At 37.7% G+C, this 21,577-nt stretch overlaps 2 protein-coding genes across 2 annotated transcripts in view; one reads left to right on the top strand and one right to left on the bottom strand.

Annotated features, from left to right (window-relative positions):
- LOC149567456 (glucose-1-phosphate adenylyltransferase small subunit 1, chloroplastic/amyloplastic-like) overlaps positions 1–21,577 on the top strand; it is a 60,740-nt gene that overhangs the window by 19,009 nt on the left and 20,154 nt on the right. The window contains exons 3-4 of the mRNA XM_089820640.1: positions 12,712–12,981; positions 13,197–13,376. Coding sequence (XP_089676766.1) covers positions 12,712–12,981; positions 13,197–13,376 — 450 coding nt within the window. The remainder of the gene's footprint in view (positions 1–12,711; positions 12,982–13,196; positions 13,377–21,577) is intronic.
- Positions 13–1,934, bottom strand: LOC149567457 (uncharacterized). The gene is made up of 5 exons (XM_089820643.1): positions 1,774–1,934; positions 929–1,583; positions 557–789; positions 289–441; positions 13–140 (listed from the first exon to the last, which is right to left on the bottom strand). Exons 2-5 carry the CDS (start codon positions 1,549–1,551, stop codon positions 43–45), a joined length of 1,107 nt encoding a protein of 368 aa, XP_089676769.1. The 5' UTR covers positions 1,552–1,583; positions 1,774–1,934; the 3' UTR covers positions 13–42.

Raw genomic sequence — 21,577 nt, 5'->3', positions numbered from 1 at the left:
AAACTTACATATGTTTTTTGCCCTTTCCACACATGACTTGACTCACTCAAGTTTGCCAATTTCCTCCAACATGAGGTCAAGGCAGTGTGCTGCACAAGGGGACCAAAATATGGTGGGGTGCCTCTCCATCAAAAGTTTGCCTACAACAATTTTAAGATAATTAGAAATTCAAATTTCAAACATGTTAGAACTTAGAACTTAGGAAACTTAGAAATTCTAAGTTAGAATTAGAAAAAGTTCAAAATTCAAATAAATTTATTTTCAAAACTTAAAAAGTTAAAAGTTTACCTGCAACAACATAACTTGCTGCATTATCCGTCACCACTTGCACCACATGTTGTTCCCCCACCTCTGCTATAACTTCCTCAATAACCTCACATAAGTATGTGGCGTTTTTTACATGAGCAGAAGCATCAATGGATTTGAGGAACATGGTATATCCTACAAGTAACAAAACAACGAATTATAATTACTATTAGCAATCAACAAATCAAAATTTGAAATAGTCAATCACGATTCAAAATTATGTATGTAGGAAAGTAGAATGATCAATCACCTCCACAGGATACAAGAAAATTGAGGAGTGTTCTTCCCCTCCTATCTGTCCAACCATCAGTCATGATGGTGCAACCCTTTTCGATCCACTCCTTTCGGTTGTCCTCAAGCTCATGCCTCATATCCTCAACCATTTCCTCCAGGAGGTATCCACTCAACTCAGCCTCAGTTGGGGCTTTAAACCCCGGACCACAAATGGCAACTGCATCTATCATGTTCTGCCAATAAGGAGTCCTGTCACAAATAGATAATGATATTGATTAGAAATTTAGATGTCAAAAACTAAAATCATAAAACAAGTAGATATAATTAAAGTTTTACTTTTACTTTTAACTTTAACTTTGAAGATAACAAAGAAAAAAGAATCAATTACCTGGCTGCAATAAATGGAATGTTGCAAAAGTACCAGAATTTGCAAATCTCTTTTCTGGCAGCATCATGAATCTCCTTGTTCAAACTCATGCCCTCAAGCGTGGGTTGGGAGCCAGGAGTAGTGCGGGGCACAAAGTAACTATCCATTCTGCTTTTCCGCACTCTAGGCCGCAATAGGTTGGTGTTGGACTTTGTCTCAGTATGAGACCGACTACCACTAACACTCACATGAGCACTAGCACTAGGATGAAAAGGAGGCCTAGAAGAACCCTCCCCAACACAACCTACGGATGCGGAAGCTGATGCAGATGCACTTGCAGATGTAGATGCGGTTGCGGATGTGGGAGCACGGGAGCCAATACCTCTTAACCCTTCAAGTTGCATTTTCTTAGTCAACTTGTCTTGTTCAATTTTTTCTAATGCCACTAAACAAGAGCGTTTTGCCTCAGCGGTTTGTTGAGTGCAAACTGTGACATCATGGCCAGGTATGCCAGCAATGTGGTATTTCAATCTATAGATACCTCCCGAATTTATTTTTTCTTTGCAAAATATACATTTTGTTTGATATTTGGTTCTCCCAGGAAACTCTTCATTATATTTCCAGCATTCATCTTTTTTACCCATTGTGGAAATTGGAAAATGAAAGCAAAGGGCTGCTGCAATAAAAAAATTTATGTAAAAAATCAAAGTTTGCAACTAATAAACAAAAACTACAAAACAACAAACCCTAGTTTGCAATTTAGTAAAACTAAAAATAAAAAAATTCAAGATTTGCAAATGAACACTAAAAAAATTTAACAAAAAATGCATACTACACTAACATGCAAAAAAAAAACCAACACTTACCTCTTGCAAATGAGTTGAGGAGTGTTGATATTGACTCCTTAATGCTCCCAATGCAATTTATGGCCTCCCCAAATGGACTTCTGATCTCTTTGGTGCTCTTCCTTCTTGCCGGTTGGAAACCTATGGATTCTCTTTTCTCTTCTTCTCTCTCACTCTTCCTCTCTTCTATTCATACTAAGCAAATAGAAGGCTCTTTAGGGTTATAACAAAGAGGAAAGTCAACTTAGAAAGCAAATAAAACATGTGTTTTTTTTTTAAAATTGAACTTTCTATCCTTGCTGCCGCGGCCGATTTCTGGAGATTCACGATGGCGATTTTGGCGATTTTTGCCATGAATCGCCGATTTTCGCGATTCAGGCGATTCACGCGAAAAAATCGCCACCAGCGATTTCCGATTCCAAAAAAATCGGGAGCCATGAATCTTATCGCGATTTCGGCGATTTCGGTGATTTCATGGCGATTTTTGGAACTATGATAATAATCCTATTCTTCCTTTCTGCTACCCCATTTTGTTGTGGTTTATAAAGAATGGTATACTCTTTGTTAATTCTTGTTTGTTTACAAAACTCTTTAAACAAAACTGAGGTATATTCCCCTCCATTATTAGTCCTAAGAGTTTTAATTTTATGTCCTAATAAGTTTTTAATTAAGTTTTTAAATTCTTTAAATCTCTTAAGGATTTCTTTTGATTCTTTACATTTTAAGAAGTAAATCCAAGTTTTCCTAGAGAAGTCATCTATAAAAAGTATATAGTACCAAAATCCTCCAAGAGAAGGAATAGATATAGGTCTACATAAATCTGAGTGGATTAATTCCAAAACATTGTTAGTTTTTCTAGTGCTATCATGAAATGGACTTTTGGTGTTTTTACCCAGAGTGCATCCTTTGCATATGCTTGAATGATCTTTATTTAACTTAGGTAAACCAGTAACCATCTTCTCCATAGTTGATAAGGTTTTGAAATTTAGATGTCCTAACCTTCTGTGCCATATTTTGTTTATATCAACAGCTTCATGAATTAAGGCTTGAATGGGTCAACTAGGTTCTGAATTTAATTCATACAAGTATCCCTTTCTTTGACCAATCAATTTTGCCTTCTTAAATGAGGAGTTCTTAGCCCAAGTCATTAATTTACCATCCATGAAGGCAACATTATGTCCATCATCTTCAAGTGTTGTAACCGAGATTAGATTCCTTTTTATTCTTGGTACATTGAGTACTCCTTTGAGATGTAGAGAACTACTTGACTTTAGTTTCAAGGTGCAATTTTCAATTCCTTTGACAGAATGTGCTGAATTGTCACCGATGGTGACTTCGCTATTAACTTTTTCCGATATAAAGTCTAGTGCTTCTTTGTATCCTGTAATATGTCGAGATGATCTACTATCAATCACCCATGCTTTAGTTGAGACCTCATTTTATAGAGCCAATACAATACATGATTCTCAAGATCATAGTTATTTTCTTTCCTAGTAATGTTTGTATAGTGTACTTGCTGCTTAGAATTCTTAGGGCAATTAGATCTGTAGTGTCCAAACTTTTCGCATTTGAAGCATTTTATTTTGGATACATCTTTCTTAGGTTTGTCATTCTTTTGATTATCCTTGTTCTTCTTGAAGTGCTTCTTCTTACCTTTATAGGAATTTGTGTTAAGAACATGAAGTTCTTCGTCTTCAGTTTTCAACTTCTCCCCTTTCTTAAGTTTTCTGGATTCTTCTTGAAGACAATCTCCCTTAAGTCTATTGAAGTCAGGAAGATTGTCTCCAACACTTACTCGTGCGAACGTTTCCCATGAATCTGGTAACCCATCTATGGCCATCAGTGTTAGTTCCTTATCATCAATTATGGTTCCTATACTTGCAAGTTCATCTCTTAGACTGGCAACCCTTAGGAAGTAAGAATTCATCAGTTCTCCCTTCTTTATCTGTATATGATTTAGTTGCCTTTTTAGTGCGAGGACTCTAGTTGCATTGTTGACCTCATATGCATTTAATAATGCATTCATCATATGAAATGCTGTTTGATGTTTCGTTAGCATGGGTACTATTTCATTTTTCACTCCATCTAATATGATCTGCATGGCTTTCTTGTTTCTTTTATTCCAAATAGTTTTATTAGGTTCAACAATAGGTTGTTTGGATGCTGAATCAACAAATTGTTTTACATCATTTTCTTTAAGAATCATCATGATTCTGAATTTTCAATCATCAAAGTGATCTTTCCCATCAAAACTGTCCTTGGGTCTGATTGTATATGCCATTAAAGATGGAAGAATGATGCTAGATATATATCAAGTCTGATTATTTAATTTGCAGAGCCTAGGTTCGACTACCAGAGCTTTGATACCATGTAAAGTTTTTACAAATTGTTGTGAATCAGACTTAGACAATACCTTCTATAGTGCTTGCTGAAGATGATCTTACTTGTTATAGACTTGTATAGAGAGATATCAATAGTATTATATTATTCTGAAATGTTCTATTTCTGCAAGTATTTGTATAGGGCAGATTTTCTTTAAGGAGCAGACTGTATGTTCTTCTTGTGTGTCCTTTAACTACAACCAAACCCTATTAAATATAGAACCAAGGGGCATGTCCTTACAAAGGACATGTCCCTTCCAAAGTCCACTTTGACTGATCTCTCAAAATCGACGACTTTCCAAGCAAGATTTAGTTTTGTACCTAAACTAATGAAGGAGATTAGTTAGTTCATAAACTAGTTGTCCAAGATAGGCGCCGATACCTATTAAGAAGATGAGACAATTGTATAATGACTTAAGAAGGGATTTAATGCAAGAATAGATCAGTACGATCTGTAATCAGATTAGTATGATTTAAAGTTACGGAATTAACATTTTGAAAACACCTTGTGTTTCAGATTTTCCATTGTCTTATTGTGCTTCAACCCAAATCTGTTATCTGTTTACAGAAGATCAATATTTTGTATTTTTGATCCCTTAAGATTGACTACTGTACTGCCCTATTATTGTGTCCCAATGACCAATACTGATTGTAATTAACAGTTAAAGTGTCCTCTTCAGATTGAATAATCTGCTGCGATCTGCTTCTTACAAGGTACCCAAACTTCCAGCCAATATTTTAAACAGAATCTACCACCAAATGTCTGTAACTGAAGAAGAAAGAAATGATTTACTTCTCCTTGCGTGATATTTTCTGGTGCTACGCTATCAATATACTTTCACAGAATCTAGTCATGACCACCTTGGATTATTAAATATTTACCGTAGTAAGAAATGGCTTGAAGAGAGTTCCACATAAATTTCTGCCTTAAACATTAGGAAGAACAAGCTATATGGACCCATTGAAGGCGAGGGAGTCAACCAATAGATTCCACTTCGCAAGTAGAGAAATATTGATATCTCAATGATTTCCTATCAATATTATACTAGCCCCAAACTTACACGACAATCTGTTCCTTTCACTTAGCTTCTGACACATTCGATTTAAACTCTTGCCATAGTCATACATGACAATCTGGCATCTTGCCCATTGGTTTTATTGACAGAACTCCAAGGAATTATGTAACGGCAATTGATCTCTGCTCACACCAACTCGGACAACTCAAGAATCACAAAGAATATCCACGTTCACGTCTTAAGTCCCATTGCATGTTGCTCTGGAACTCTTTTACTGTTATGCAATTTGGCAGACAACTAAATTCTCGCCTTTCTCTTGGTTATAACTAATCTTGCAACTAACATCTTTTCTAGTAACATCTTTGCCACTTGAAATCTATAGATACGACAACTTCTAGATCGTGTTACTGGCAACTACCAATATGTTCCTCCGTAGGGTAGGCAATGGAAATTTTCCTTCAACGCACAACGGAAACAATATTATTGTTGGAATATTAAGCATGCCATTTTCACATAGCCACAATCAATTGAGGTTACCAACAAACTTTGAGCGAGCTTCCTCCCAGTATGTGATAGTAAAATTACTTGGTCGCCACCTGATTCACGACAATGGAGAATAACGTAATTTTAAAAAATTGTTTCAAATATGAAATTGCACCAAAGGAGCAAGGCTCGAAAGAGAAGATAAAGTGCCAGTATTGCAAAAACATGGACTAGAACGTTCACTATGATGCCAATAATGTGATTTGCGTCAACCAATGGCTCCAAAAAAAACTAACCTAGGGTCTTGTAAATGAACCTCAAATGACACGTCAATTATCCGTATAAGGGATGCCTCCTAAATTTTTGATCCCTGCATTAAGGCTTAATCATTGGCCAAGAATATAGACTTGTCTATTACCACTTCAACGGAACTTGTAATACCATCTCCTTCCTCTACGTTGATTACTTTGATTAGCAACATGACACCAACATAGGTCCAGCAAATAAGGAACTATGATTCCCTGGAAAGATTTTATTCACCGCAATCCATCACAACATGTAATTTTCGAAGTTTGGCTCAATTGATGAACTTGAATCTCTGTCAAAGGAATTGAATATTCATCGGTGTAAGCACAACGGTCTTAGGCACCACTTAGAAACTTCACTGCTTTTAGAGGCAAATAGAATTTCTTCCTCCGCAACATTTTTTGATTTAGAACAGTTCTCACTTTCATCACCATCATCTTAGGCTGAAGCCTATTTCAAGTTGGTCTCTTTTTTTGGTTTTACAAAGTTTGGAGGACCTATGGGGGGTTTTAGTCTCCTCGGTAATTTCAGCATCAAAATCAATTTGAAATTGGCATTTTAGAGGTTTTAGCTTTAGATTTAGGAGGTGGGACAGCCCTTATCTTTCCCTTTTCATGCTTACCCTTGTTAGAATCAGGGAAAGTCTCGCTGAGTTTTCTAGCTAGTTTTTTTGAGATATTTTCGAGTAGAGCTAGGAGTGTCCATTATGTTGGGTGAGGAGGGAGTAGAGGAAGCAGGGAGGACAAAGGGCCAAGCGCAAGTGGTAGAGACGAAACATGATGTCCTAGTGTAAAATGATAAAACATTTGCTGTGATTCTTGGTTTCCACCACATCCTTGATAGAGCTTTCAAGCAAATGCAACAAGTAAAAGGAACAAAAAGTGCATTATAGTTTCTAAAATGATTGAAAGAGAAGAGGTGATGGTAGTAGTACACACCGAAATGCCCCTCCAACGTAAAAAACTTCATCACCACCAAGCATACATGGTCACATGATTCCAATAGTTGTTCACGGTCATAGTCACCCCGTTGACAAGTTGTTCTCCATTGTGAAAGAATTGGTTAAGGCCAATAGCATCCAAAATTTTGCTGGTTTTTATCCACTTGCACCCTTCAGTTGAAGACCGGTAGCCTACACAATCACCTCCTTATTGACCTCAAACAAGATTCTGCCCATAGTAACCCTTTTAGCCTCCCAAGAATTAACAAATTGTTTCGACGGACTCTCATTGTGTCCATTCATCTATATTTTGTAAATGGTGATGTTCCGCCCTCCTTGTAATATGCTAGACTGTCCCATTATTCTTCCACTCCTCACTCTTGTCTGTGTCAACCCTTTTGTGGTCTCCTTCCATGGTAACACAGGGCAAGCTAAAGTAGTTATAGAGAGTAGGGCTCAAGAAATGGGCATTATCACTATGAGAGAAAAACCACAAATTTGATCTTGTTGGAAATGATTGTATAGAGGCAAGAAAAATAATCATAATGAGTGCATTTATTATACTTCATGCCTTTGACATCACCCAACTCATTTTTGGTAGTTTCCTCATGCGAGAAGTTGTTCAAAAGGTAAGGACTAGGATAAATGATATTCTCGGACATGGAAAGGGATTTAATAAAATCCATGCCTTGCAAATATCCCACTTTTATCTAGGTGGTATGAATTATAATGTCTGTGTCCCATAATATCTTCATGATAAATAGAGTGGACACATAAGCTTAGAAGAATATGTCCATGTGGCCAATTCAAAACATAAGAAAACATGTTTTCTGACGGGTAGGACTTTAAAAGACCATTAATAATGTCTAAGAGCACCACAAAGCCCCCCATAAGGGTCCAGTTCATGGCTTTGTTAACATTCATGAGCTTGTGTAGGAGTGTCATTTATCAGAAAGGTGAGTCATAGGGGGTAGAGAACTCTTTCTGACATTTAATATCAACATGGTCCAGCCCTAGAGAGGCCATATGGTCAGCATCAACATTTCCTTCCCTGTAAGTGTGCTAAATAGTAAACTCGTCAAATCTGTTGAGCAGGGAGAAAATGCCCTCAATTATACCTTGGACAGACCATCTAGGGGTCCTAGTCCCTTTGGTGGCTTCCATTTCTAATGAAGAATCCTCTTCAATCTCTAAAGTTTGAATGCCAATTGAGAGGGAAAATCTAACTCCCCATAAAAGAGCCATGCTCTCAGCTTGATTGCTAGTAGAGTCCTGTAAATGTCTAAAATAAGCAGCAATGAGGCCTTACCATTGTGTATGTAATGTCAGATGAAATTATCTTAAAGGATGCTTTCGTTATCTATAGATGCAAATGTGAGGAATTTTATGAACTTTATAAGAGGTTTATGCAACTAGTTTGTCACGACTTAGTGACAAATATAGTTCTCAAGTCTGTAGTGAGTGTAGCTGCTGATTGTTGCAATCAATCACTATTAAATTAATATCTTTGGTAATACCCTCTTGGGTCCTCTCAGTCTATTGGTGAATCTCTATTTTACCACCTTGATGAAAAATCTCCGGCCCTTAAAGTGAGAAGAGTTGTAGGATTCTGGAGTAGTGGTTTAGGGACCCAAGATGAGGGAATAAACTAGAGGGTGAAACACCCAAAGTAGTGGATTACATTAACCATTCTTTATCCATTAAAAAATTCTTAGAGGTGCTTTTGTTAGAAGTGAGTTCTCTTTCCTTGCAATCATTACGAAATGTAGAAATTTTTTTTATCTGTGTAATGAAAACTTTTAGAGGTTATCATAAGAGGTCTAGAAAATAAAAAATACACATTATTCAAGTAAAAAAAAATTAAAGTTTTAAACCCATTGTGTATTCGTGTGAATGGCTAAAACTTAAAAGTAAGTGTTGAACATATTGATTTCTTAGTTTGTTAATAAAGAAGGATGTGCTGAAAGCATCAATGAATACAAGAAGAATGTTAAAAATAGGTATAGGGTTTAAGTGTTTAGTGGCAAATAAACTAAAGAGAGCATTATACCTAAAACTGATTTTTTTGTTTATAAGATGATGTAATAAAATTTACAGATATTTTATGATTTTGTGATAAGTAATGTCACTAGATTATCCTTTGTTGATCTTGAAGACTTTGTATTCCTTTTCATCTCCAAGTTTTCTAATGTATCTATAAATATGCAGGTGATGGTTATATTGTATAGTGTGGGCTTATCCTGGTCCTAACTCAAACACGACTATACTGGATAGTCACATTTCATAGTCGTTTGAGGGGACTAGCGGCCTTGCAGCCTAGCACTTTTATTCCTTGCGTTGTTTCAATTCCTCAAATCAAAGTAGTATCCTTGCCCACCTGTGATAGGATATGTGTTCTTTGTTTGTGCCACTTGTTGCCCAAGTTTCAGTCTATATCCTTGCTTTAAGGTTTTGAATCAAGTCAAGTGTCGAAGTCTAGATTGCCTATAGGATGATCTTTCTTCTCATCATCCCTTTGAGTCAACCTAATGCGGGAATCATATGAGCAATGCATCAGTCCAAAGCTAGGTGATTAGGGTTTTGGGAGGGTTTGTTCATGCTTTTCTTGATGAGAAGAAGGTCTAAAGGTTCTAAAGATTCATATGTTCCTTGTTCCCAATCATGTGAAAGACAGATTTATGTTGATAGGCAGTCTTTCATCTCTAAAAGTTTCTAAATCTAATGGTCAAAGATCTATATCTAGAGAAGGATATACTTTCACATATATATATTGAGCAAATGTAGAAGAGAACACTAAAAGACTGAGGTTGAACATTGATATATAGATCATGAAAATAGTTCAGTATCAAGATCCATTGAACTCAACACAGAATGGATGTTCCAAAATGCAGAAATGGTGAAGGAACTAAGGCTGAGGTAGTATTGACTTTTCTGAAAACTAAATTTATGGTTGATTTTTAATCCGCATGCATACGTGAAAAGTTGCAAAGTCAAACAAACGAAATAATGCATTTCATTGGTCAGTTGAAAAGTCTAAAGCTTAGGTGTCCGGTGGGCCATCACTTTTCACAATGCATAGTCAGAGTCTAGTCACGAGGTGCCAACAAAGCAAACTAGTCTAATATCAGATCTTCCAAGCAGTGAAGTAATGCCACATGTATGCCATGATGTACCTAGTTGGAATTTGAACTCACATCGCAAACTAAACAATGAAGTCTTTTTCGTAAGCCGTAAGATCTTAAAAGATCTACGGACGCCGCTTTTGCGCTTTTCAGAGATGCTCTAAGTTTAGACAATGTGGGCAAGCGACTTGCTGGCACGTAGCTGTGGGGCCAAATTCAATTTGCGAGTTGCAAAAGAAGATTGTCAAAATGGATGCCAAATTGGCATGCTATGATTGGTCAGGTTCTTTGACATGACGGAAGTGGGTCAGCCTTACATGATCGTCTAATCTTGGGAGATCAACGATGAACACTTGCTTGCTTTTTGAAGATGCTCGGACTTTAAACAATGCAGGCAAGCGACTTGTTGACACGTGGATCTGTGGGCCCTCGTTCATCGAAAGTCTTTGTTGCACAGTCATAACAAAGGTAATAAAGGTTTCATCATGATCGTCAGATCGTGTAAGACCAACGATGGAAATTTAAACTGGCAGTAACCATTGGAATATGAAATATGTAGTTGTGCGAAATAGCAAAATATGAAAGATTAAAAGGTTTCTGTAGGATTTGTGAAATCACAGGAAGCTGAAAGGTCATGGGGTGTTTTCAGGAATATTATGGATCGTCAGTAGAAGATATACCAAGTGCTCATATCATGATAATTTTATATTTTATTCTTGTCTATTATATGACTGTTGCTCTGTCAGAATTAGAAGAGGATAACAACTAGCTATAAATGTAACCTCATTTGATAATGAAAGGGTCGGAAAACTTGATGGTGAATTGGTCTATAATTCCATTTACAGTATTTTCTTCACATGTTTTGTTGCCCATGCATAGATTAGCTCTATATTAAGAGTTGAAGAACAATTATATGTGATCCTGTGATAATTAGGTGGATTCCATTTCATTTTGATATTTGCAGTAGAAGTGATTCTATTTACTTTCCTCATATATGATTTTGCTTCCTCTCTTGTTCATTTCATATCATGTTAGATAGTTTCATTGGGAAATGAAAGATAAATGTATATGAATCTATTAGTTATTGGTTGGTTTCCATTTCATTCAAGGCTGATAGTGAAAGCAATTCCATTTGCCCTCATGTGCATTTCTTCTTTCTTTCCTCTTCATATTTAGATGATTAAGACTGTATTCAAAATAGAAGTTGAGGGTCAGGAATCTTAAGATAGTCTATTATAATCATTCCATTGGGTGTGAGAGGTTGTCCAAATCTATTTTCCCTGAATTGTTTGTGCCTCCAAACAATTTGGTTATCCTTTACTGCTCTTAGGTTAAGAGCTTATAATATCAATACTTCTGATCTCATAAAAACATATTCATTGCATATCATTGCAAATCATAGGGAGCCGTACCTAATTAATTCAGAGGGCAGTGATAGAATACTTACACTGACCCATTTCTTGTTAAACATCCTTTTGTTTCCTCACATTTTGGGCATTTAGAGTCAAGGTAAAGCCAAGTTAGAAAGAGGGACAAATTGTTAACTAACACCACTCAAACTGAGTTCTTAGTAGGGTAAACTTTAAGAAACCCCCCTCCAAAAAAAGATATAAATTATTGACAATTCTTTCATTATTTTGAAAAACCAAATTATTTTTATTGGTGAATCTCTCAATTTTTTTTATTTTAAATATTATTTACATTGACAATTATTTTGGAATCATAAATTTTGAGTAGAAAATACTGGCGAATCTCAATAATAATAGGAAGTTCGCTAATCGTTATGGAATATTACAAATCAAAATTGAACATGTTTTATCTCATAGAAATTATGAGGAGAATTACATTATATTTTAAATCAATAGTGAAAACTAAATATTGGTAATATATCCCTAAAGTAACTAATAATTATGATAATTATTCGTGAATTAATTTTAATTTCTTCAATAATATATAATATTTAGGTGAATAAAATCTAATCATGTATTGAATATTGTGGCAAATCTTTGAGTTTAAATTTTTTAATAAAATAAATTATTGAGCGATTTTAAATATTTTATAGCCAAATTTAATAAAAATGTGGCGATTTAGGTTGCATTAAATCTTAAATTATTAGCCAAATTACTAGCAAATTTTTTCTAAAATTCACAAAATTACGAATATTCACCACTAAAAAACACCCTAGTTTTTGGCAAAAAGGAAGTACATGCAAAGCAATGCATATGGACTCAAACTCACATAAATCAAAGAGGCCAATGCCACTCATGGTTTCAAATTTTATCTCATCAATGTGATTCTGTAAATACTCATTTAATCAATAGCTACTAGCACCAAAAGAAATAGAGAATGCATAAGGTATCATGTGTCATCTAATTTCTAATAGATGGTGTTTGGTATGTGTCATCTAATTTCTACTAGTGAAAATTTTCTTGCCCTGTGGGATTTAAAGTTTAAAATTGTTTTCATATGCAACAGCCTGCCTATTTGGAAATGCTAAAACATGTTTGGAACTTGTAAATCGCAAAGTGTAAGGTGTTAGGTCCTATTCGTAACATTAAAGTTCTTATGAATAAATTTGATCTCAGGTTTATAAGGAATTCTCATCCTCCATTATCAGATCAATAACTCAAATAAGTAGAACATGCTAGCTACTTTATGTATAATATTTTGCATATGCTTGAAATGATTGCCTGTATTACATGGTTGATTAGGGAACAGCGGATGCGGTGAGACAATACTTATGGCTACTTGATGAACATCCTGTGATGGAATTTCTAATATTAGCTGGAGACCATCTTTATCGGATGGATTATCAAAACTTTATTCGAACTCATCGCGAAAGCCATGCAGACATCACTGTTGCAGCTTTGCCTGTGGATGAGAAGAGAGCAGGATCCTTAGGTTTGATGAAGATTGATAATAAAGGCCGCATTATTGAATTTGTGGAGAAACCCAAGGGAGAAAAACTGAAGGCTATGGAAGTATGTATTTGTTCTAATGCTGCGGTAGAAACACAAGTGTTATGTCTTCTTAATTTGGTTGCTTGTACATAGGGTGCAACTATTTTACTTAAATATCAGATTTATAAGTGTATTAATTTTTTCTTTCATTTTTGACCATAAGGCTTTGGTCCTAATAGATGTCACTAATCTTTGAACCTTATTCTTTCCTTTCGGCTGTTTTTATTTGAACCCAGGTGAAAACCTTAGTTGGAGGTCCCAATGACGATCAGCAAAAGGAAATTCATTACATTGCAAGTATGGGCATTTATGTAATTAGTAAAGAAGTGATGAAGAGGTTACTGAATGAAGATTTTCTCCAAGCCAATGACTTTGGAAGTGAAATAATACCCAATGCTACGTCAATTGGGATGAAGGTGTGTTAGAAAACTTATTTGTTGTTTTCTTGGGAGATTTTTTCATTTATAGATAATAGAACAATATTCTAGATGATGCTACCATTTTGTTTGCATTTTGCTTTCGTCGTATCTTGTATTTGCACTAAACTCATCAGGTTAATCCATAAAACGTTGTTTTCTGACATATCGCATTACCAAATTTATAAAGTCCCTTGCTAAAATACCACTAATATTTACCAATGCTGAAGTATGGAATTTTGTCAAACACTTGGCATGCAATCTGGACTGTACTGCAGTGAATATGTTCTAGGAGCATTCTGTCAAACACTTGGCATGCAATTGAATTAAATTATTATGAAAATGATAAGAGGGATAATTGTTTAGCAATAAATCCACAAATTGATGCAAAAAACAGTGCAAATATATTTATGTGTTCAATACAATTGCCAATTACAACTTCCAGATTTTGACAATGTTCAGATTTGTAATTGTTTGGCACTAGAAAACTGCTACAAGTATGCAATGCAAGTAGACTGTATGGTTTGAGCTGATCATGAATGTTTGTCACATACAATAGACACAAAATGAAATATGCAATGCAAGTAATGACTGATTTTTAATGATTGTTACAGCAATAACTGAAAGTTCACACCCTTGTTACAATTTTGGCATCTATCTAGCAAATGCAATCGAATTAGAGGAACCTGGGAAATTTGTTGTTGATTGCATTGGGAATGCAGATGCTGTAGATGAAAACTGAACTGTTTGTTGTACCCAAAATGAAGTCCGTACACTGCTGCTGTGTCAGGCTGTACTGCACTGTCTGGTGCGATTTTTATATTAATTTTTTGTCTTCAATAACATGTGCCGAAAATGCTATAAACATGGATGCCTGGGCTAGGATAAGTGCCTCCCACAATATAAAAATCAATCTCTCAGCCGAATAGGAGATACAAGCAAAAATTTGAGTTCTGGTTGGAAATCGATCCTTGCTGGGAAACCACCAAAAACTCCTGAAATGTTCTCCAAACAATGCCAATGCACTTCTTCTAATAAGTAGATGGAAAATCAGTCCTTGGATCACTGAAAAATGCAAACCCTCAGTCCAAATCTGAGTACACCATTGAAGCTCAACATGAAATGGTTGATTTACCACTTCTAATGTGCAACCCTTCAGAAGATCTTTCACCTCCTCAGTTATGCAATCTCTTGAGAGGTATCGTTCTCAAGGATTATGCTGAATATTTGCAGACTATCAAGCCTCACAAATGCTCAAGAGAAAATGGAGTAGAATTATCAAATCCGGTGTGTCCAAATGAGAGGCCAAGCCCTCTATATATTTACTTTTCTAAGAAGTTACTAAGAACTTTTAGAAACATCCATTATAAAATCCCATTATAATGCACTTTAATAATAAATAACTTTATATATAAAAAAATGCAACTCAACTTAGAATCATAACATGTAGGCCCCGTATAAAAAAATGATGATAAAATATAAATAAAATAATATCTCCAAGAGCATAATGAGCCATCCAATCACCCAATAAATGCCAAAATGACTCTCTCATCAATCCCTTCTGCCTACGAGAGTCTGTAATAGGCAAATCCACGAACAATGCCATGTCGTACTAAAGAGGGGACATTACAGTCCGCCCTCCTAAAATTGCTTGGCCTCAAGCAATCTCAATGCCGGGTGCTGCAGAATAGCTTCCCCCTCCCAAGTAGCATCCTCAACAAGTAGATCTTTCCACTTAACCAGGTATTCTTTGATCACCCTCCTGCGAAGTTGCTTTTCTCTGCTCTCCAGGATGGATTTTGGCACTAGGATCAATTTTCCCTCATCATCTAAGGGAGGTAATATTGTAGACGGCACAACATTCTGACCCAATGCCTTTTTGAGGCGTGATACATGAAACAAATTGTGCAATCTGCTGTCTGCTGGAAGCTTCAATTCATAAACCACCTCACCAACTCGGCTAATAATCCTAAATGGTCCATAATAGCGTAGCTTGAGTTTCTCCGCACCACTCTTCTTGAGAGTGGACTGCCTGTATGGTTGCAACATGAGGTAAACCATATCATCTACCTCAAAACTATGCTCAATCCTCTTCTGGTCTGCATACTGCTTCTGCTGGTTCTGGGCTCTAGCAATATTGTCCCTGAGAGTAGCAACTATATCCTTACTCTTCTATAATAATTCACCTACACTGGGTACCCGACTGTCACCCAACAACAAATCCAAGAAACTGGGTGCGTCATAACCGTAAAGTGCCATGAAGGGTGTCATCTGTGTAGTCATGTGGTATGTAGTATTGTAGCAATACTCGCAGAGATATATCCACTTGACCCAAGCTCGCTGCTGAGCTACCACATAATTCTTCAAATACCCCTCCACCCATTTGTTCACAATTTCTGTTTGACCATTGGTCTGTGGGTGATAGTGAGTGCTAGGTGTAAGCTTGGTGCCACACAATCGGAATACCTCGTGCCAGAAGTGACTCATGAAGCGGCTGTCCCTATTACTCACAATGCTTCGAGGCAAACCATGCAACCTGAAAACCTCCCAAAAGAAGACCTCTGCCACTTGAACTGTTGAGTATGTAGTAGTGATGGGAAAGAAATGAGCATATTTTGTTAACCTATCCACCACCACATAAATACAATCACATCCTTGGGCCTTAGGTAAGCCCGTGATAAAATCCATGAAAATGCACTCCCACTTCTTGTCAGGAATAGGAAGTGGCTGGAGGAGCCCTATCGGGTAAGTGTGTTCTTGTTTGTTCTGCTGGCAAACAAGACACTCTCGAACGTATTGCAAAACATCAGCCTTAAGCCCCTTCCAAGTGAACCGCTCCTGGACTAACCTGTATGTCTTAAAGTACTCGGGATGCCTTGCTGTAGGTGAATCATGGAGTGCTCTCGAAATCAGTTGCTTTACTTTCGATCCTGGGATTAAGTAAATCCTGTTCTTGTGAATGATCAAATCGTCTACAAGTGTGTATCTGGTATCAATCGCTGTCCCCTCCACTATATCAGAGGCCCATGTGTCCCTGGCATACTCTGCTATAATCAAGTGTTGCCAATCCTCTGATATTTGAATCATAGAAGTGAGATGTGGCCTGCGAGATAGAGCATCTGAAACAACATTCTGCGTTCCCTTGACATATTTGATGTCAAAGTCATAGGCTTGCAACTTACTCACCCACTTCTGCTGGCGATCATTCAGGTTCCGTTGTCCCAAAAAATGCCTCAAACTGTTATGATCAGTTTTAATACAAAACTTGCTGCCCACAAGATACTGTCTGAATTTGGCCAAAGCATGCATGATGGCCAACATCTCCTTATCATATATATTGAATGAGCGCTCGAGTCCTCTGAGCTTCCTGCTCTCATAAGCTATAGGGTGCTTATCTTGCATGAGTACAGCAACAACTCCCTCTCCAGATGCATCACATTGAAGCTCAAATGGCTTACTGAAATCAGACAATGCTAGTACTGGGCACGTAGTCATTATCTCCTTGAATCTCATAAAACAGTCCTGTGCCTCCTGAGTCCACATAAATGCCCCCTTCTTCAACAAATCTGTCATGGGGGCCGCATGCCGTGAGTAGCCACTGACAAACCTGCGATAGAAACCACATAAACCAAGGAACCCCCTCAATTGTGTAAGGTTCTCTGGTGGAGGCCAATCAACAATAGCGCGGATCTCTTCAGGATCCATCCGCACTCCATCTGCACTAATGATATGTCCCAGATATAACAGCTCTATCATCCCTAAATCACATTTGGACTCCTTGGCGTACAAGGACTCCCTCTGTAGAATGCTCAACACTGTCTCCAAGTGCTCTAGATGCTCCTACCATGATCGGCTATAGATCAAAATATCATCAAAAAACACCAGCACAAATTTCCTCAATTGATGGTGGAAAACCTTGTTCATAGTGGATTGGAAAGTGGCAGGTGCATTGGTCAAACCAAAAGGCATGACTGCAAACTCGAAGTGCCCACAATGACATCTGAAAGCAGTTTTCTCAATGTCCTGCTCACGGACTCTGATCTGGTGATATCTTGATCTCAAATCAATTTTCGTGAAATAACAAGCCCCATGCAATTCATCTATCAACTCATCAATGCGAGGAATGGGATTCCTATTCTTAATGGTTCTCTTATTCAACACCCTGTAATCAATACACATTTGAAGAGTACCATCCTTCTTTTTTACCAAGAGAACAGAAGATGCAAAAGGTGACTTACTTGGTCGGATGTGCCCCATAGCTAGCAACTCCTTAATGGTCCTCTCGATCTCATCCTTGAATCGCTTTGGGTGTCGGTATGGTGTGATCATGATAGGCTTAGCACCTTCCTCCAGGTCAATGCCTTTGTTTGGTGGCCTGCCTGGTGGAATCTCACTGAATATCTTCTCGTACTTAATCCTCAATTTTTGAATATCAGGATGATATTCAGCCTTATGCTGCTCCTGTGTAGGCATCAAAGTACAAACTGCTGCCCACTCTATATCATTATGCCTGGTTAATCTCTCCATCCGCCTAAATGAGATAGTCCTGACATCACCATTATGGATAGCCTTCAGCACATGAATCCTGCCATCCACCTCGAATCGTATCTCCATATCCTCCAGTCTCAGGGTAACCTCCTTCAAAGAATGTAGCCACTGCATCCCAAGTACTATGTCCATGTCACCCATGTTGACCACATGATAGTCCGCCTTAAACTCATAGTTGTTCAGGTGCAAAGGTAGATCTCGTACCATCCTGTCACAATGAAGAGTATATCCATCAGCTACCTTGACTCTCAGTCCCTCAAACTCCTCAGTAATGAGTCCACGCCTCTGCACAAATCGTGCATCAATGAAATTATGCGTGGCACCTGTGTCCAACAATGTAATAACCTTCTGCCCAGCCAAGACTCCTCGAATTCTGAAAGATCCCTCTCTCTGGATACTAGATAGACGTGCCTCTTGTAAATGTAGCTCTGGTTCCTTCTTTTGCTCTGTATTGAATATCTCCTGCTCACCCTCTGCTTCATCAGGATCCTCAACATGGTGCTCTGAACTATCTGAATCTGAGCCCTTGTAATAAGCCCACATCACTCGGTTGGCTTTCCCCTTAGGCCTCATAGGGCAGTCATGGCTGTACTCATAGGGACCTTTGCAAAAGAAGCATAGCTTCTTCCTACGCAGGTCATTAAGTGTCTCCTTATCCAAAAGTGCAGCTGACTTGCCCTTTATATCATTGACCTTCTCTTTATCCTTGCTAAATCCTCCCTTGTTATCTCTGAATGATGATGAGCCTTTAGAACCAAACCTATTAGCCGGGGCTGCTAGTTCCATGCTTCGAGCTTTCTTCATAGCTTCCTGTAATGTAGGAGGGTCAAAAGCCTTTACCCACCCCTTGAGTGGTTCTGTCAACCCCTCGGTAAATAATATAACCAACCTCCTCTTAGAAACATCATGAACTCTCACTGATAGTCTCTTGAACTCACTGATGAATTGTTCCAAATTACCTGTTTGCTTTAGTTGTGCCATATCACAAAAGAAGACTTCTGGATCCTTTTTATCAAAACGCTCAACAAGTTTATCCACAAAGTCCTGGAATGATGTTACCTGATTGTGCTATAATGTGACCATCCCATGTGACTACCAGTCATGAGCAATTCCCTCAAGGTGTAAGGTAGCAAACTTAATTGCATCTGTTTCTGACATAGGTCTCAAAGCAAGGAAGGTATCCAACTTGTGGATCCAAGATTGTGCAATCATCTTACTGCTGCCATCAAAAGTAGGTAAGGTGAGCTTACCCACAACACACTGTAACTCACTGTTCTATCCTCCTCTCTGTCTCCTTTCCTGCCTGAGAAGCCTCATATGTTCCCTCCTTTGAATCAGGTATCAGTCAAAATCAATTGTCTCTCGGGCATGCTGAGGTAATGCCTGCCATTCTTCGACTGCAGTCGTAAAATCATCTGAGAAATCTTGCTGGAGCCTAGCATCCACTGACTCTGGTGCCTCTTCCCTAAGGAAGGCAGGGCATGTAGGCCTGTCTGTCGTCCATGACCGGTTCCTCTGTGCACCCTGTGAACCTGCCACACTCCTATTCTCCTAATTCCCCTGGTATCTTCTATCCTGTGGAGTCAAATGATCTATCATTATCTGTAACATCTGTCGACTCAATGCATTTTCCTCCCTTATTGCCTCCCTCATTGCCTGTACTTGTTCCCTCTGTAGTCGTCTATAGAACTCCCTGGCTTCTTCTTCACCATCTCTAATGGTTCTATGTGGGCTCTGTGAACGTCTATCAGCCATGGGCTCAGCTATGCTGACTCCCAAAGCTTTTTTGCTCCTGTAGACTATAGCAAATGGTGATAGCATACAACCTGTCAGGCTGGCAAGAAACTGCTTTGATACCACTATAAAGTCCCTTGCTAAAATACCATGAATATTTATCAATGCTGAAGTATGGAATTTTGTCAAACACTTGGCATGCAATCTGGACTGTACTACAGTGAATATGTTCTAGGAGAATTCCGTCAAACACTTGGCATGCAATTGAATTAAATTATTATGAAAATGATAAGAGGGATAATTGTTTAGCAATAAATCCACAAAATGATGCAAAAAACAGTGTGAATATATTTATGTGTTTAATATGATTGCCAATTACAACTTCCGGATTTTGCTATGTTACCCGGGGACGTGTTTCCACCCCTAAACCCGAAGTTTCGGAAACAGGGACGGTTTCGGGGATGGGGGGATGGCAGGGGACGTTTCCCAGGCGTCCCCACTTGGAGAAGAAAATAGGAAACGCGTCCCCGAAACTTCGAAAACGGTCAACGAGTTTCTGAACCACGTTGACCATTTCGGGGACTATTTTTCCGTTTCCTAACGTCCCGGGGATTGCATAAAAGGTTTCCTATTAAAATTTATTAAACTCAAAAAAACTATTAAAAAAATGATTTTCCAGTGATCTGCAGGCCCGGACATGTAGAAGTCAATTTTTTTATAAAATATATTATAAAATGAATGATTAGGGGCAACTATCATACCATCTTTGTTTTCATTTTGAAGCTCAGGCTGATAGTGATAGTGACTTTGATATGGATGATCAGGGGCAGCTGCCTTAGCATCTTTTGTTTTCATTTTGACTTCGATGTTTCAGACTTGGAGTGTTCTGTCTTGACATTATAATATTATATGATCATTGATACACTATAGTTGATACTTCAAGAGTTTAAAACTTAAAAGTTTGAGTCTTTATCTATTCAATGTTTCCATTTTATTGAGAGTTGATGTTTTTCATTCTCTTATTTGACTCATTTTATTATGTGCTAATGGTATCTTAAGTACTTAAATGATGATTGAAAATGATGCTATTTAGAATTTTCTATGATGATTCGATTAGATGCTGATTGCTATGCTTTATGATCATTGATGGATCATTATTTGATGAATGAAATTGATAATTTTAAACTATGTTGCTATGATGAATGTAGAATTGATGAATATATTTGAAAATTCAGATATATATATATCCGTCCCCTGCCGTCCCCTGTTTCGGCCAAAAAAAAACCGTCCCGGAAACCCGTTTCCCCGTCCCCCCATTCCCTCGTCCCGGAAACTTGGGGTAACATAGGGATTTTGACAACGTTCAGATTTGCAATTGTTTGGCACTAGAAAACTGCTACAAGTATGCAATGCAAGTAGACTGTATGGTTTGAGCTGATCATGAATGTTTGTCACATACAATAGACACAAAATGAAATATGCAATGCAAGTAATGACTGATTTTTAATGATTGTTACAGCAATAACTGGAAGTTCACACCCTTGTTACAATTTTGACATCTATCTAGCAAATGCAATCGAATTAGAGGAACCTGGGAAATTTTTTGTTGATTGCATTGGGAATACAGATGCTGTAGATGAAAACTGAACTGTTTGTTGTACCCAAACTGAAGTCCGTACACCGCTGCTGTGTAAGGCCGTACTGCACTGTCTGGTACGATTTTTATATTAATTTTTTGTCTTCAATAACATGTGCCGAAAATGCTATAAACATGGACGCTTGGGCTAGGATAAGTGCCTCCCACAATATAAAAATCAATCTCTCAGCCGAATAGGAGATACAAGCAAAAATGTGAGTTCTGGTTGGAAATCGATCCTTGCTGGGAAGCCACCAAAAACCCCTGAAATGTTCTCCAAACA

The sequence above is a fragment of the Cupressus sempervirens genome, chromosome 3 (genome assembly GCF_028749045.1).
Source record: "Cupressus sempervirens isolate cs-2001-9-10 chromosome 3, ASM2874904v1, whole genome shotgun sequence".
NCBI lineage: Eukaryota > Viridiplantae > Streptophyta > Pinopsida > Cupressales > Cupressaceae > Cupressus > Cupressus sempervirens.
This window is presented reverse-complemented; position numbering and strand designations above follow the sequence as displayed.